Below are 19,087 nucleotides of genomic sequence, written 5' to 3'. Positions count from 1 at the left end.
AAGAGATGATGGAATTCCATGGGCAAAGGCTGGCTGTCACATTTTTCTTTATGGGCAACTTGAAATGTGCTTTTGGGAAAGCTGCCGTTACAGAAACCACCCAAGATGAGAATCATAGTTTTAAAAATAAAATCCAGGAACCAACTGGGGCATAAAGGCTAATATGCTCTTGATTTGTTGTTTTCCTCCCATGCCAATAGCTAGATGCTTCCCAGTTCATGGAAACTGGCAGGATACATAAGACAGGATACATGCTGACAAGGCGTTTCAGTGCTCAGTCCTGCCCCTTCCTTTTCACAAGCAACATGTCCAGAAATAGTAGTTTCTAAAACATTCAGGCAGCCAACTTCTTTCCTTAAAGCGCTGTAGTTACAGAGGACAGAATTAATTCCTCAGAACTTAGTGCTGGAGAAGAAATGAAGTAATGCTGTTTAATCAAACTACCCTTGGGAGAAAATTGTTCCATTCTCTCTCTTTTGAATTATGTATTTTTTTCCAGGGTAGAGTTAAATGAATCAATAAGGTAAACAGGTTGGGGTGAGACTCAATAATGCTAAAAAGGACACTATCCATGAGGGGCAGGGTGATGATGTTTAATGGATGGTACAATGTGGTGAAATGGGAGGGAACAGCTTGGATTAAAATTAAATGCAAGCTTTTCTTGATATGTTATCTTTACATGCAATTATATGTTAAATATTACTGAATTTAGCAGCCACAGTAAAATAATAATGAACTCACTGTATGGCGTAGTGTAAAAAAATCATTGGATTAACCTCCCCAAACTAGCTGAGTAAACTTGGAAAAACAACCATCTCTGGATGTCAGCTTCCTTATCTTTAAAACAAAGGGAAGGGTGGGACTAGATTATTCCTAAGGTCTCTCCCACCTCAGTAAAGTCTGAAGTGATACCCTGACTTCTCCCAGAAGGAAGGTTCCACATATACATTTGTAAATCCTTAACTACTATTAGAGGAAAATGGTGAGCATACCTCAGTGGCTGCTGAACTGCCTCCAAGGTCACGTGAGACAAAAAGGTTGACGATGGGCCTGCTGATTCGCTGAGTCGCCAGAATTAAAGCCAAAGGCCACCAGAAGCTCAACATCTTCCTTATTGTAGCATCTCCCTGTATCAAAAAGTTAAAACAGAAGCTTATTCAACTCTGCCTGTAGAAAAGGACTAAAGTTTCAACTAAAATTAGACTTCTTTCCTATGATTTGAAGCACCTATCCATTCCTTAATAACCCTTAAAATTTATGGAGGGAACAAAGAACATTATGGGAAATTAACTCATACAGTTGGCAGGGCACAAACATCAAGCTAAGTGGATCCAAAATCCTGTTTTCCATGCAGGAAACATGTTTCTTTACGCAGGCCAGGATGTCATTTCCAGCTTGCAATGAAGAGTAAGTTTGAAATTGGTCTCTGTTTAATGATTGTGGTAGAGCAGCCCTTTGACCGAATCTGAATTTTACAGAATAATGAAGTTTTGGATTCAAAAGGCCACACTTGAAGACCTAGAGGGCCACATGTGGCCTTGAGGCCACAGGTTCCCCACCCCTGTCAGACACTGCCCTGTTTCTAGGTGATTGACAGTAATGGACTGATAACTGGAAAGTCATTTTAATTTGACTATCCTAATAAGAGTAACTGATGTGATGTTATCAATAGTTTCTTTATTGATATCCAAATAGTCAATATCATTAGTTATATAGCTATGGGCATGCATGCTCTGTGATACGGTATAGCATAGACATAGTAGATATAATATTTTATGAAGTATCACGTAAGTTCTTTCATAGCATTAAAATTATACTACTAGTCCAGCATGTTTAATCCAAACTATGAATTGCAAAACTCAAAAACTGGCATTCTATCTATGCTCCAATCGAGAAGTTCCATTATTTGCTGGCACACTTATAAGGCTCTACAATTTGATGACATTCTTGATGTCATCCTGACCTTCAAAGGTCAGTTCCTTGACAACTCACCTTGATATCTTCTTAGCAGGGCATACAATTTAAACCTTCACCCACCATTGCCTAGATCTGTCCTTTAATTGTTTCATGAATGTTAATCTTGAACTACCGATCCAGGAACTTTAAGTTCCTTGAGGGCAGGGACCATAACTCCCTCTCCTGTAACTACTACAGTACCTTGTGTAGTGCTTGGCATACAGTAGTACTAAATGAATTATAACCAGAAGGCACTGACCCAGTATGTGCTCCTGCCCAGACAGTCAAGATGTGTGCCACTTCAATCTATTTATGAATACAAAAACACCAATTACACTAACAACTTAAATGATGTCACATTTTACTTCTTCAAATACAAAACTAATCTTTAAAACAGAAGCCTAAACAGGATGCCAATTGATAATGCTACTAATTATTCTTCCATGTGAATATTACTCAGCATTTGGCTTTAGGCTGTGACTCCCTGGGTCATAGTATCGAGAACAGTGGGAATTTATTAAATGCTTCTTGACTAACTGACTGAAGAGAGCACTTTATCCCCCTTAAATATTACCATACTTGAAGTGGCTCTGTGTGTAAGCTCATCAAGATGGGCATTTGCTCCAATGATGTAAAGCATGACCTATCCATGACTGTGTGACTCTTATCCTTAAGCCCTTCCTTAAGTTTGCCACAGGGAGTTCAAAGTCAGGCAACAAACATTTCTTAATCATTATATTCTTGGCACTATGCTTAATATATGGAGTTATCCCTGCTTTTCTTGAAGATGCTAATGGAGTCTTCTATCGGTTTTCTCTCAGTCTCACATTTTCATAGAGCTTTACTATTTATTCCTCTTTATCACTGGGAAAGGCAAAGAACAAACTGCAAAGCACTATGTAAACATGAGCTATAATAATAATAAATATTCTTTTTATGGTGATCAAGGTATAAACTTGCTATCTGGACTCCTCATTTCTACAGGGGTGGAATTAAAACAACTATTATTTTGCTGCAACATAAGTGCAGAGATATTGGTGAAACTGTAGGCAATTACAGCATATGCTCATCAAAACGTACCCCTACTTCAGGCCCACTGCTATCTGGGATGATGTCGTGAATGTTCTTGTAGTAACCCAGGCAGAGGGTGGTGCAGCGGACAAGTGCTCCCATGTACAAAGAAAGTATTGGAATGAGAAGCGGCTCTCTGCATTCCAGGTGACTATGAAGCAAAATGGCTACAAAAACAACCTGAGAAATTGGGAAAAAAAACAGTAAGTAAAAGAAAAAAATTAAAACAAACAGTTTCTATTTGATCTCAAAATAGATGTTCTACTGAGAGAGAACTTTAACTTTGATACAAACAGAAATGAAACTAGGGAGTCTTGTTTCAGAATGTTTTTTGTAGAAACCATCTCAAGATATATCTTCATAGTGAGAGTTAAAATTCTAGCTATGTACCAAAGGATCACTTTTCTGTCCGCACAGAGCATGCAATTACCTTTCTCATTAAGGTCAATCTGAACCGAATTATAATTTGTCAACATAATAAATGCTATAAATTGCCTCTGCTTAAGACTGTACCAGAAGCTTTAGCTGGTCAAAAATAGAGTTGTCCTCTCCCCACCCCCAAATCCCCTCTCCTACCAAGACTAGTGACCATTTGGAACAAATATATAATATTAGGGGAAGGCCAAATCTGGGAAACTTTCCAGAAAGAAAGTTAAATAATTTCCATTAATGAGACTATAGGAATAATAATAATAATTAATAATAACATAATAAGACATTATTATTCACACAAATGAGCCAAACAGATGGAACTTACTAAAAATATCACATGAAAATAAAGCCAAGATTAATAATTAGATCTGCTATGTTAGAAAGGCGAAGTACTAGTCAAGGTGACTAGTGAACCAGGAGAATTTGAAATATTTTTTTTAAGTTCATAAATAATGACAATCACAGATAATAATAGCTGACATTTAAATATATTTTAGGATTTACAAAAGCTCTTTGCAATGCCATGGACATAATTAGTACTCAATAAACATACTGAATGAATGCCACCAGGCCATGGGATTCCAACAGAGTGACAATAGCAGGAATAACCAAGAACGGGCAGCCCCAACTTGAAAAATGTTAATTTTTCAAAAGGGTCCATAAAATGGAGGTACTAGACAATTTAGTGATGCTGACCATAAGGAAAAAATGCATGTTAATCCCAGTTAACATATTGCAACTAAAAGATAAAAAAGGAATTTTGAAAAAGAGTAAGGTTTATTATGCCAGGACATTTGTAGACATGAAGAAACTATGGAGAAAAATCAAGAAATCAAATGGAGACATAGAAAAGGCATCTTATCTAAGTGCTTCTCAAAGAAACAATGATAAATGCTACTGTTCAAAAGGTGATTTATTTGCAGTCTGGGCAGACTTTGGCACCAGGATTGCTTTCTGAGACCTAATGAATGGGATCACACTTACCACAGATACCCTAGAGGAATGAGGAATAAAGGTACTGCTAGAGCATAGTGGTGATAGAAAAAGACTCCGTGTACAACGGCAGAGGAGAACTATTATGCACACTGAGCAATACTCCATTTTGCCACTGGACATAATAAAATCTACTACACTTTCCCCCAAGTTTGTGGCATTCAAGTGGAAACTAATCATAAGCCATGAACTGCAAACCACAAAGTTTTTTAAAGGACTTCTACTGGACATATAAAATGTGTTATTTGTCTTCTGACTCCAATATATCCTCTGATGAAATCTGTTCATTTGGTCATTTACTAGGTCACTCACAAAAGACCTGATCCTGTGTTAAGTTCTATGAGTTAAGAGTACTTGGTTCCTATTATTAAATTCCTGGGGTACTCAGAATGTTTCATATATACACATTTGTATAATATGTAATAGTATAATATATTATATACAACAGAGAAAAAAGGAAAACTAAGACAACTTTAAAAATGCCTGACAAATGAGTTCTGAAGCCCCATGCTATTTTTGCCTAGTCATTAGCTTCTATGACACTGCTTTCTTCTGGCTTTCCTTCCACTTCTTCTCTAGGTGCTTCTTTGTGGTGCCCTTTGCTGACTCATCATCCTTCTCTCTGACCCTAAGCATGGATATTGTCTAAGGTTCTGCCCTGGACCCTCTTCCCCTCTTTTTTTGGGTGATCTCATCAGTTCCCAAAGATTCAGTTATTTCTATACAGATTGATCTCATTTCAACTGGAATTTCCACCAAATTTCCTACCAGAACCTCAAACTCACTATGTCCAAAATCAGAACTCATTTCTCCCCTACCACCCTGACAAAGTCAATCTCTCCTCTAACTTCTAAACTTTCTGCTGAGGGGACCTCCGGCCTTCCAGTTACCCATGTTGTAACCTCAGAGTAATTCCTTGACTCTTCTACCTCTTAACCTCATATCCAAACTGTTATCCAAATTTGAGTCTATAACATCCCTTTTTCTTCACTTACACAATTAACACCTTCATTCAGGACATTATCACTTGCCATCTGGACTAGAGTAATAACCTCTTAATTGCTGAATCTGCTTTCAGCCTTTATCCTCTCTAATATACCTTCCATATGGCTGCCAAAATAATTTTCCTTAAATAGAGGCCTGGTCATGTTACTTTTCTGCTCAAAAATCTTAGTGGCTATCTATTGCCTCTAGAATAAAATACTAAAATAAAAACTATTCAGGCTGTAATTTAAGGAAATCTACAATCTCTTTAACTTGCCTTTCTAACTACATTTCATGTAACTCTCCCTTTTCACATTCTATAATCCAGCCCAACTGGATTGTTTACTAAACTTCATCTTTTATCTCTTACTTCCATGTGTTCTCATAAACTGCCCTCTATGCCTTTTCTCCTTTTTCTTTAAGAATCTTTAGCACCCTATGGTAATAGGAATTTGAAAACCGACTAGAACATTGGGAGTTATACTTCAGAGGAACGAGTATTCCCTCTTGGACCACAGAACAATGAGACTATCAAGATGTTGGAACTGGAAAACACACTTGAGACACATCCAGAATTTTTTTTTCTTTTTTTTTAGAGGGGGTCAGGCTGGGTAATTAGGGTTAAGTGACTTGCCCAAAGTCACATGGCTAGTGTTAAGTGTCTGAGGCCGCATTTGAACTCAGGTCCTCCTGACTCCAGGGCCGGTGCTCTATTCACTGTGCCACCTAGCCATCCCACATCCAGACATTTTAAAAGGGCACACACAGTCTGTAAGAAATAGACAGAGGAAAGAGTGAGGATTTAAAGAGTGAGGTAATGGCAGTAAGGAGACAGCATCCTCAGCCTCATATAAGACTTAATGAGTTGAGCCAGAAGGAATCAGAGGCTTGGAGCTGAAAAGGAGAACCTGAAAGTAGAAAGTAAAAGGTGGACTCAGCTATGGCAAAGAAGGAAGAGATGGCTATAGGCATCTTTGAGCAGAAGACTTAGGATGAAGCTATACTGTTTGTACTTATATCTTCAAGAGCTGAGGCAAAGTTAAAAAAAAATGCTCTACTCCCAATTTGCTCTCTCCATGAGTGGTCAATAAATGACATAGGTCATAATTAGTATGAATAATGAAACTCTTGAGAAGCTTGTATGATTTTGAATTTGTACTATTTGAAGTTACAATCATGTGAAATATGGTCATCGGTTCCAGCACAATGGAAATGGAAATGTGAATTCAAATAATGTGACCACACAAGGAAGATTAAATATTAACACTAATTGAGACTAAGTTTGTTTCTTTTACCTAACATTTCCTGTATCCTAATTTTTGTCTCAAAAAGCGCAGGATTAGTTAAAGACTTTGCAAAGCACTGTTCTAGCCACTGGGTTTACAAAGACCAAAAAATCCCAACATAGTCCCTTTTCCCAAAGTATTTGGGGAACAAGATATCGGGGGCAGGGATAGGATACAAATAAATAAATATGATGCAATATGAAAAGCTTAAGGGAATGACCTGGAAAAAATTCTTTAAGTATTTGAAATAAGAGAAGGACTAGGATAGTTCTTTACTGACCCAAAACAGAAAACATTAATTTTTAAAGATTTATTGTGTTGGAAAGGTGAACTCTTACTGAACTGACCATTTTTGAAGAGCAGGTCATTGACAATGAATCCAGCAGAGAATACTACGGTATTATACCATTTATATACTCACAATCACTTAAATATGAGCTTTGCCAAAGGACTACAATATGAAAATTGCTTTTTTAATTTGTTTTTTGGCTCAAGAAGGATTATAACAAGGAGGAGAGCCCTACTTCTAACTACTGTAAAGTTGTTTAAAACATTATAAGGCATTATAGAGGAGTTACACACTCTATTTTTTCCCAAAGAAGGTAATCTGCTATAAATAATGTTATCATTTGTTGAATCTAAATGAATCTGATAATTGACCTCATAAAGATAGATCGTATCTGAATTGCCTACAGTAAGGCAACAATAGTAAATTAACGAATCAGAGTTCTGTTAATGCTTTTTTATTTTCAAAGATAATGAAAGATTATTATACCTTGATTTTACAAACAGGAAAATATTAACACATCTGTGGAAACCAAAATGCATTATTAATTTATAGGTACTAAGAATTGTAACTAAGGCAATAGGATTTTTCCTGAAAGATTAGATTGTTCAATAGGATGGTAAGCAGGACCCTAATAATGAATTTGCTAATTGGTCTACTCTGGTTCCTGTACGTAAATCTAGTCATAGTATAATTTTGAGACACTGAGAACGAGTCGAGAAATATAGGAAAGCAATACTGAGAGACAAAAAAGTAGGCAGTTATATATTCTTCAAAATTCTAGTTGAATTAGGAACAAAGATGAGGGAGGTCATTGAACAAAGCAAACTGCAATAATATGATTGTTCTATAGTAATACAATGCATCCTACCATTATATCTCAAATTAGCTTCAATGACCTGTTATTAGATATAATTTATATTCTTTGTAAAATCCAATCTTTAAACCTACTCAGTGGTTTCATTGAAGCCATTACTAAAAGCTTAACAACAAAACTTCAGTTACTGCACAGCTTCTTCCCTCTTCTTTAATGTTCAAAGTCTCATTGTGTGTGTGTGTGTCCCTTATGAATCATGGCATTTTTAGGAACGAAACTGTAGTAATTATAGAGAAGTCATTTTGCCAGCATGAAGCTTACTTTCAAAGTAGTAGAAGATCTAAAGACTCTCAGACTACTGGGAAATAAGAAAAGAAGTATTTTATGCAATCCTTTGGCAAATTCCATATATATATATATATGTAGCCAATTGAGGACATATAAATGTTATAAGTAGCAACTTTGTATTGTAAAATATTATCTGACTGCGATGTTACATTTCTTATAGTGACTCAGGAGAGAACAAGATTGATAAGGAAAAGTGGGGACCAAAGGCTTTAAAGTTCTGAAAAAAGTTAAAAGATGTTGAAACACCTGTTTAGATGTTACAACATGTTTATATTTGATCATTAGTGAATCTTACATCACTGGAAACTTCCTAAATAGCTTTAAACATTTAATAGGACACGAGAGACATAATACTGACCCAACCAGTTAAAAATCAGGCACATCACAAAAGCAAATAAGTCACTGTATAACAAAAGAGAGGTGTGTGCGTGTGTGTATGTGTGCATGTGCATGCCTGCATGCACACTGGTGAGTGGTGGTAGAAACTGGGGGTTAATGGCCAATAAAGTATATATTCCATCAAGTTGTATAAACACAAAGGACAATGTTTAAAATAATCTAACCCAACAGATGGAAATGTTACATTAAAATTAATTTCTAAGAATCTTATTGTCAAAACATATATTTGTCTTTTTCAAATCTTTAGCAATAACAAGATTAAATTCACAAAGGCAGAGGCATCTGAATTCAACTTGAACCATTCCCATTAGAGCAAATCCATTTGAAATGGATCTGTGAGCCCTGCCACAATGGGTATAGGACCTTAAATTTAAGGAGGAAAATATTGGTATTTTTCAATAGTAAAAGTTTTTTCTTTCTTTGGAATGTTGACTATATTTAACATATGCAGGTTTAATTTTTTTTTCTTTTTTTTGCCTTTCAAAATAAATCTCTAAATAATCACTTAGTTTCAATGTCAATTTATGAAGAATGTGAAACATTTATTTCAAATAAATCTGTCATGAGATTAAGATAATTTGTAAGAGGCTCATTAGGTAAAATTTAAAAAACAAGGAAGACTAGGAGGAAAAAAAGTCCTGAGCCAATAAATGAGAAAGGAGAACAATAAAAATAAACACATCATCTATTATTCGGGAAAAAGGTGCCAGGATCAGTAACTTGAACCTAGTGTCTTATGGGGCTTACACAATTCATTTGGAATGCTAATTCTTAACTTTTCAAAAAGGGAAGCAATAAGTGTTCAACAATAAATGATTTTACTGAAGGGATGAAACACTAGGGTATATATTGAGGAAAGTTATAAGTGTCAAAAACTCATTGAGTCTTAAGAGCTAGGAGAGATGTCAACTAATTCACCTTTTCATTCAGTGAATACCACTGACTGTCAACTCATTTCATCTTTTGGAAGAAAAATGTGTTCAATCAATTAACGGTCTGTTTAAGTTTTTGTCATGCATGTATCTGTTATGATACTATAATGACAGCCTGGGATGTGAAGACTGTATGATTATGGGAGAGAAAATGGAGCCTGAAAGGGTCATGTTTGTGTGGTAGACCATGGGACAAGAAAAGCAGAGGAGAGGTACTTATAAAACTGAACTATCTTAAAATTTAGGAGATTTAAAAAATTAAATATGTGTGTATGTATATATGTATATATATATATATATATATATACATATAGAATATATTTCCCTTCAATTACATGTAAAAACAATTTTAATATTTTTTTTTAAAGTTTTGACTTCCAGGGGCAGCCAGGTGGCGCAGTGAGTAAGAGCACCAGCCCCAGGGTTGGGAGACCTGGGATTGAATCTGGGCTCAGATACTTAGCACCATACCCAGAAATAACTGTCCGTGTAACCTTGAGCAAGTTACTTAACCCCAATTGCTTAAAAAAAATTTTTTTTTGACTTCCAAATTCTGTCTTCCTCCCTGCCTCCCATAGAGAAGGCAAGTAATTTGATATAGTTACACATGTGCAATTATGCAAAACCTATTTCCAAATCAGTCATATTATGAAAGAAAAAAAAGACAAAAAAACCCCCACCGAGAAAAATAAAATTAAGAAAAAAATACATTTTGATCTGTATTCAAACTCCATCAGTTAGTTCTCTGGAGATGGGTAGAATTTTTCATCATAAGTCCTTTGAAGTTTCTTGGCTCTACTGAGAATAGCTAAGTCTTCATTGTACAATACTGCTGTTACTGTGTACAATGTCCTCCTGGTTCTGCTCATTTCACTTTGAATATGTTCATCTAAGTCTTTCTAGGTTTTTTTTTTTTAAAGCATCCTGCTCATCATTTCTTATAGCACAATAGTATTCCATCACAATCATATACCAGAATTTACAAGTATCATCTTCCCATGTAGGAACGTAACCTTATTTAATCTTCTTATTGAATCCCTTATGATTTCTCTTTCCTGTTTACCTTTTTGTGCTTCTCTTGAGTCTTGTATCTGAAAGTAAAACTTTCTATTCAGCTCTGGTCTTTTCATCAGGAATGCTTAAAGTCCTCTATTTCATTGAATATCCATTTTTTACCCCTAATGGATTATAGTCAGTTTTGCTGATTATGAGTCTTGGTTGTAATCCTAGCTATTTTGCCTACCACAGTATATTTCAAGCCCTCTGATCCTTTAATGTAAAAGCTGCTAAATATTGTGTTACTTTGACTGTAGTGCCATGATATTTGAAAGGTTTCTTTCTGGCTGCTTGCAATATTCTCTCCCTGACTCTGACCTGGAATTTAATAACATTCCTGGGAATTTTCACTTTGGGATTTATTTCAGGAGGCGATTGGTAAATTCTTTTAATTCCTATTTTATCCTTTGGTTCTAGAATATCAGTGTGCTTTTCCTTGATAATTTCTTGAAATATGATATCCAGACTCTTAAATAACATGGCTTTCAGGTAGTACAATAATTCCTAAATTGTTTCTTCTTGATCTATTTTCCAGGTCATTTTTAAAAATAAGATACTTCACACTGTCTTCTATTTTTTCATTCTTTTGGATTTGTTTGACTGTTTCTTGACTTCTCATAGAGTTATCTTCCATTTGCTCACTTCTAATTTTTAAGGAATTACTTTCTTCTGTGAACTTTAGTATCTCCTTTTCCACTTGGCCAATTCTACTTTGAAAGGAGTTCTTCTCTTCAGTGGATTTTTGTGTCTCTTTACCATTTGGTCTATTCTGTTTTTTAAGGTATTATTTTCTTCAGATTTTTGTGCCTCCTTTACCAAGCTGTTGAATCTTTTTTCATAATTTTCTGGCATTGCTCTCATTTTTTTCCCCAATTTTTCCTTGACCTCTCTTATTTTATTTTTAAAATCCTTTTTGAGATATCAAGTAATTCTTTTGGTCCAGAGACCAATTTACATTTTTCTTTGAGGCTTTGGATGTAACAGTTTTGACCTTGTTGTCTTCTGGATTTTGTTTTGAGCTTCACTGTGTATAGCAACTTTTTATGGTCAGTTGATTTTTCTTTTTTCTCTTTGCTCATTTTTGAGCCTATTTCTGGACTTTTAGCTTGATTTTCGTGTTTGACTGTGCTCTCAGGGTGGAGGGGGCACTGTCCCAAGTTTCAGGTTTTCAGAGCTAGTTATGCGGGTCTATAAGTTTTCAGTTCTTCCCCAAGGTGGTATGATTTTATGAGATGTTTGTTTGCTATTCTCCTGGTCTGTGCTTTGGTCTGTAAATGACCACATGTACTCTTTTCCACCCTAGAATTGTGACTAGGGTCCCCACTCTCCTGCTGCTGCAAACTCTGGTGTGCTAATGCTCCTCCCACTCTGGGACTGCAACCCAGGACATCAACCTAGATCTATGTATGAGCAATGAATGGAACAGAATCCTATACCTAAAGCCAGCAAAAGAACCCCTGTAATCTCCTTCTTACCAGTTGTCTAACTCCCTTACTGTCTGTGGGCTGGTAGCTCTGGAAGGTTCACTTGCTGCTGCAGATTCAGTAACCCCCAAGGCCTGCTACTAGTTTGCTAGTGTGGACTGTGCTGGATTGAGTTTCACTCCTGGTAGGACAGACCTTTCCTAATTGTTTTACCTCATCCTTTTGTGGGTTCTGATGCTACTGAATTTATTTTGAGGCATTATTTAAAATTGTTTAGATGGAACTTTGGGAGAGCTCAGGAGAATCCCTGCCTTTTCTTAACCATCCTGGCTCTGCCTTCTGTCAAATGTAAGTGATTATTAATGATCAAACAACTACAAAAAAATACAGTTGTGAGGGAAAGAAGTAAAAGGGAACAGAGGTAGGCTCCATACAAATGGTACATGGGATTATTTCTTGGTTCTTTCTAACTACTGCATTGTTATGTCTAGGGGTATGGTAATGCATTGTGGCAAAAAAACCCTAGAAATGCTACCTTAAAAATTAATTTTTAATAAGAATATTCTTTTCAAAATATAACTTTTCTCTTTCAAATCAGTAATAAAAAATTAGATTCACAAAGTTTTATCTTGATTTAAACATTTTTACATTTCAGATATAATAGAGAAATGTTCTTTATGTTTAAACCTAAGCAGTGAAAGGATCACAAAACCAGAACAACAAAGGAAGAAAAAAATAATGGTATTCAGTCTGATTTGTTTGAAAAAGCTCATTTTATTATGGAACCACTGACTAAACACAACTTATTAGAAATTAGTTTTAACACAAATTCATTTTAGCATAGCATCATATGAAAAGGCACTCAATAAAAATTGTGATTCTTATGTAAGTAAGGCAACTTGTAGTTATGTAAGTATCAAATGTTCACTCTGGAGATCATCTATGTTCATTCCTCCTCACTGGTTTATCTGCCTTTGACTAACAATGTATGAGGCTGGTATGGATCAAAGGAGACAACATCTATAAAGGCCTTAGCATAGTGCCTGGTACATAACAGGTGTTATATAAAATGTATATTTATATAACATAGAAGGTTATATAAAACCTTATTGTTTCCCCTTCCTCCTGCTGAAGTTACCCACATACATGCACCAAAAAACAATTAGCAAAAGTAGGCAATTTTAAAGATTAAATAAGAGCTGAAATAAAATGCTACAGCTGTTTTCTAATTTCATTCACTTGAAATTCTCACTTTCTTTCACAAACATGTATAAGTAAAAGTTGGATAAAGAGGTTTTTATTATTCTGTAACAAGTCCATTCTTTTAAAAGATTAGCCCTACTTTTCCTTCTGTAAAAGGCCTACAGTGAAGTTTTGGTAGCAACTAAAACCAAATATGTAGTTCTTAGTTTTTACCCATGGAAGACGCATGAAGTTGAAACTATAAAGAAATGAAAAAGATGTGTGGGGTTTATGGGATCAGTCACATTATTTTACAGTCACACACTTTGTTAAAAACAAAGTTCTCGCTCTCAGCTCTTTCAAATCTCAGATGATTTGGCCCTTGATTAAGAATATGTTCATCACAGACCTATATAAGAAAGCATAGACATCATTCCAGCCTGTGGCTATCTGGAAAATCAGAAATGGCCTTCATTAGAAATGTCTCTGTAAACACAGCAAGTAAAGTCAACATGAAGGGTGGAAGAGACTGGTAACTTCATTACCTGAGCTATGACATCTGAAATTGAGGCACATCCCACCAGAAAACTATATTTGTGTTTCAAGAGAATGCCTGCATGTGTCCATGCCTGTCACAAAAGAAAAGAAACAAATGTGAACAGATCCAACTGGAAAGACATCTTCATGTTTATTTAATTATGGGCTTTTCTTTTTTTAGTCACTTTTTCTTTCTTCCAAATTTGTTACTCTATGAGGGATCTGTGATTTAATCAGGACAGGGAACTCTGATGTGGGAATTCCCTCTATCTATGTAACTTATCTCTGGTTTGGTAGATGTGTACCAAGTACACGAGAGGTTAAGTCACATACTGTCAAACAGCTAGTGTCAAAGGCAGGATTTGAGTCTGGATCTTTCCAATGTTAAGTTTAGCACTCTATCCACTTAGCCACACTGGTCCTACTTCCTGGATACATGAACCTAATGTTAAATTACTTTTATATTTAATTTATGGTTTATGAATATTCTTACTTATCAAATTAGCATTTTAATAAGCAAACAAGTAAGGAAATTATTTAGGTGTCAGTAGGCTAGAGGACTTACCAAGATTTATATAATGGCCAGGTCCTAACTACTCAGAAGAAGTAAAAGTAGAAAAATGGAAACAGCTTCTGAATGACATTTACTGATTACATACTATATACAGGACACAGGTAGTTGCTCAACATGTGAATGTCTATGGAAAGGAAGGATTGGGGGGAATACAATAGAAGGAGAAAAGGTATACTCTTCTTTCCCTAAATAGCTTATAACCTTGATGATATTAATATCATATCTCTACCTCAATTACTTATGTATTCCAAGAGAAAGTATATTTTAGGAAGAATTTACTACGTGACTGATACTTTCAGTTTTTTAGTGGACAGATGGCCTATGAGTCAGAATTAGAGCTGCTAGGTCAATTCAGAATTTGTAGCTTTTTATGCTATAGTATGCCGGGCTATGTTCTCTCTTCGATAAATGACTCATAAGGACCCAGCAGGCAATGCCACTTCACTTAGTCCAATAATGCAATTGCATACTTTGAAATCTTATTTTATTGGGAAGTACTTAGAAAAGTAATTAATAACACCAGGAAGGAGTTATGACAACTATTCCTGGGCAAGGAGAATGAATTATAACCAACCTGATTTTTTTATATGAGAATATTAAGAGAAGAATTCGAATTTTGTGTTAAGCTATGCTATAATCAGGACTCTTTAATTTAGTGCATTATAATTACAATTCTTGTACATTCTTATTTACTGATTAGTGGAGAGTCTTCCAGTCTCTTGGTTGCAAGTTTGGGCAAAGGCTGACTCTGCATCTGAATGCCAGCATCTTAAAGGGAAGGTAGGCCTGAGGTACTCTAAACCAAAACCTTATGTGTGAAAGTTGGTGAAGTGCCACAGTTCTCTGTAGGACTGGATTCTCTCTAGACTTAGTGGCTGGTAGGTTTGATCCTATACTTAAGAGATGTAATATTTCCTCAGCTAAGCAAGGTGAAAATTATTACAGATTTGACACCCATTTCCTGGGTTTGTGTACGCTTGCCTATTCTAATCATTTTGTTTTTCTTTAGCCTAAACCCTCTCTTGGAACACACAGATTGTGGGGTTACAAGTGTTAAAAGAAAAACTCACAGTATTCACATCTAAGAATAGCATCTTGTGGTCTGTCTGGTGGCCCGAAAGCTATCAGTGTGATTAATAAGTTTTGTGGTTTTCCAAATATTGTCTCCTCAACAAATATATCAGAGCCATTGGGGAAAAATTCTTTGCACTTTTTGTAGGCTTTTTAAAAAGTTGCTATTAAAAGCAGTTTTGCTCAGCTGTGTTGTACTCTCCTGGGCATGTGTATACGAAGATGGAAAAAATAATCATACTACTATGGTTCTGTTGTTATACACTTTTCCTTAGAAACACACTCTTATGGCTGAGAAAAACAGGCAGAGAGAATTGGAAGGCTGGATAATTAAGATCTTTAAAAGTACTTTTGCCAACAAATCATCCCAAAAGACTTGAATTCATTGGATAGCTGTACTGCATTTCATTTGTGGGTAAGAAGCCTTCATTTTAAATGTGGATTTCATGATATTCATTAAAATTTTATTAAAGGCACTCTTTTTCTCCAGTACAACCAATGTAAGGCTTTAATTCTTTGAAGGCCACAAAAGGATACATACTGTTACTGAATGCTGGGGCAGTACTCCAGTGCTCTGAAGGCATTCCTGAACTAAATAAATTTAGATGCTATGAAGAACTCAGCTCTATGAATTCAATCCAATTTTTGATGAAAATATCTCAACTACTGGAATGGATGCATTTGAAAATTCACATAAAAATACATATCCAGATGCAGTAATTCTTATGGTTTTATTTCCCATTGAAAAGCCTTAAGGGCTATACAGAGTTAGTTAACCACAACTGAAATGCCCAAGAAGCAGAAATATTTTAATATATAACAGCTATGTATATTGATGCAGAACCATCAGATATTCTATCTGACCTCAAATTAAAGAATTTTCTGAAAGGTAAAAAGGTCTCCAGCACTAGACCTTTACAAATAATAGGCGCTTATAACTGTAACTGATTCAGAGTATTAAAAATTTTAAGATGATAGGGTATCATGGGGGTTAGTACAAATTTTGCAGGCTATGATTTTAAAAAATTATCTGTAAGGGTGATTTAAATTAAGTTATAGACTAAAAGAAGGGTTTATTTTTTTTTGGTATTTGAAGTAATTTTTAGTGACTTTTTCCTTTCCCATGGCTCTGTGCTTTCTGTAATATTTTATGTCTATCAATGTAAATCTACATATAAAATTTCATGGGAAAACTTCCCAATATGACATGGAAAGCTTGAGCTGTCAAGATGATGAGTACTGAACTAAAAATAGTAAAGCTAATTACTGAAGCGATGGCATTTCCACCAGTTCACCTTAGCTGCAAGTGATTTCCTGAGCTAAAAGAATGGCATATGTGTTTAACCACATTAGACTACATCTCTGATCCTTTGAACTTAAGACTATTTGAATAGCTCCTTCTGGTTGCTTGCACATACCCTCAAAGTAAGAAAAAAAATCTTTTTAAAAATTCTTTTACTAACATATGAGAAGCAAAGCATAAAATGAAGGGATACGAAAGCTTAGTTTAGGGTGAAATGTTTTCTTCACTCACCATGGCATCCATGAAAGGGAAGGCAGCAAGATAAAGGAAAGCTCTTCGAGTTTTATTTCCCACTGATTCATCCACATGGTGCAGTTTATTAATAATGTAGTAGCCTAAGTCACTGTAAGCTGCAAGAGTACAAGACAGTTATCATTAATGCCCGGAGCAGGTCACAATTTTGAAGTCCTCTAAGGTTGACAAAAAGTTTCACACGTGTCACTTCCCCCCTCACGACAACCCTGTGAGGTAGGTGCTAATATTTTTTACTATTACGCTATTTACACTGCAGCTGTGGCTTGCAAAGGGGCACACAGGTAGCAAGTTTAGGAGGTAGGACCCAAAACCAAGTCTTCCCGACTCCACTACCCCTCATTGTCTTTCAATTCTCCAACCTAAGCAGACACAGGCAACATTTGGAAGCATATATACATTATTTTCTATCACATCACAATTTCTTTTAAATGATGCAGGTTTAGTTTGGCTTTGACCATTTTTCATCTCCTCTATTTACTTATTTGGGGGGGGGGGAACAGGATTAGGTAAATTCTACCCAAAAGTAAAGAGATTCTTAGGATTCCTTTATTTCTAAGATGCAATGATTTCTAACAGGTTAGTACTTCCTAATGCTAATGATGACATGTGGGCATTCTAATAATATTACAGTAGAAAAATACGAAGGAGGTACCTTTGTTAAAACTTTCTGATTAATCCTTACATTGCTCCTGAAAACAGTCATCTTTGTTGTTGTTTAATTGCGTCTGACTGTGACCCCATGGTCACATGGACCCCACTGGAATGGGTTTGCTATTTCTTCCTCTAGTATGTCCCAATTAATTAGGAATGAGGCAAACAGAAGTTAAGTGACTTGCCCAGGGTCACATAGCCAGTAAGTGTCTGAGGTCATATTTGAACTCAGATCTTCCTGACTCCAGGCCCAGTGCTCTATCCATTGAGTCACTCAGGGGCCTTGTAGATGGTCATCTCAAGAGGAACCAAAAAAGACTGAGCAGAGAAACTTAAGTAATGTTGCATTACACTATTTTGTGACTTTTCTTCCCTTCCTCTACTCCAAGAGGCAGGCAAAAAGAAACAAGAGTCAGGGATATGAACTTTGGCAAATGTTCTAGAGGTTACAAATGAAACTGCCAACATTGGACACATTTCTCTCTTTCTACTGAGGCTTAGAGACCATATCTTAAGGTGTCTTCCCAAGACAAAATCCTCCCCATAAATATGCTTTAGCCTCACTTCACATCTAGTAGAGCTGTGTTATGACTTTTGTGAAAACCATGGAAGGAGCCAGTCATCTGGAGGTAACGGCAATAAAGGAGAGCAGCAAAGCACAAAGAAGGCAGAAAGTGGGCACTAATTTATAGCTCATACTCTGCTGCTGCTTTATTTCTCAGAAATTTAATCCTGCTCCCAAACAATGCCTGTGCATCACAGTGAAGCAGATAACATGAAGAAACAGGAGAACAGCTGGAGTAACTGAGAATAAGAGAAAACTACTCCAAAAGAGGTTATGGAAATACTTGTTTTATTCCATGAATTAAAAATAAAATAAATAAAAATAAAAAATACAAGAGGTGATATGGAATATTTGGGGTGATAGAGGGTAGCAGAATGACAGAGAGGATATCCTAATAGGAGAAAATGAAATAAACCAGCATATATTATACCCATTTTACCATAGCATGTTTGATGGACAGACATCGACTCTCTTCCTTTCTAATAAAAGCCATAAAACAACTAAATGCAAAAAGAAAGAAAAATCTATTATATGAAAGATATGCTTTACAGCAATGGTTCTCAAATTTTTTGGACTATACACTCCCAAAAATTGCTGAGGTCTCCAAAAACTTTCCTTTATGCAGGTAGACCAATTAATATTTATTATATTAATAATTAGGATGGTTAACATTGAAAAATATTTATTTATTAATTCATTAAGTTATAAATCCATTACATGTTAACACAACCTATTTTTAATGGAAAAGAAAAAAAATTAATTAGAGGAATGGTATTGTTATACATTTTTTTTTAAATCTCTTTAATCTCCCGGCTTAATGGAAGATATATGGATTCTCCTATCTGCTTATGCATTTAATCTGCTGTGATATGTTGTTGTGGCTGAAGTATATAAAGAAAATGCAGCCTCACACAGATATGTAAGTTCAAAAGGGAGGAGTATTTTAATAGGTAAATAACATCTTA

At 35.6% G+C, this 19,087-nt stretch overlaps 1 protein-coding gene across 1 annotated transcript in view; it reads right to left on the bottom strand.

Annotated features, from left to right (window-relative positions):
- ANKH (ANKH inorganic pyrophosphate transport regulator) overlaps nucleotides 1-19,087 on the bottom strand; it is a 168,468-nt gene that overhangs the window by 56,129 nt on the left and 93,252 nt on the right. The window contains exons 4-7 of the mRNA XM_069101417.1: nucleotides 16,883-17,001; nucleotides 13,712-13,795; nucleotides 3,037-3,207; nucleotides 993-1,127 (exon numbers count right to left, since the gene is read on the bottom strand). Coding sequence (XP_068957518.1) covers nucleotides 993-1,127; nucleotides 3,037-3,207; nucleotides 13,712-13,795; nucleotides 16,883-17,001 — 509 coding nt within the window. The remainder of the gene's footprint in view (nucleotides 1-992; nucleotides 1,128-3,036; nucleotides 3,208-13,711; nucleotides 13,796-16,882; nucleotides 17,002-19,087) is intronic.

Source organism: Petaurus breviceps, unplaced genomic scaffold (assembly GCF_028583685.1).
Source record: "Petaurus breviceps papuanus isolate PSGF00001 unplaced genomic scaffold, PetGlider_PUasm1.0 47, whole genome shotgun sequence".
In the NCBI taxonomy this organism is placed as follows: Eukaryota; Metazoa; Chordata; class Mammalia; order Diprotodontia; family Petauridae; genus Petaurus; species Petaurus breviceps.
This window is presented reverse-complemented; position numbering and strand designations above follow the sequence as displayed.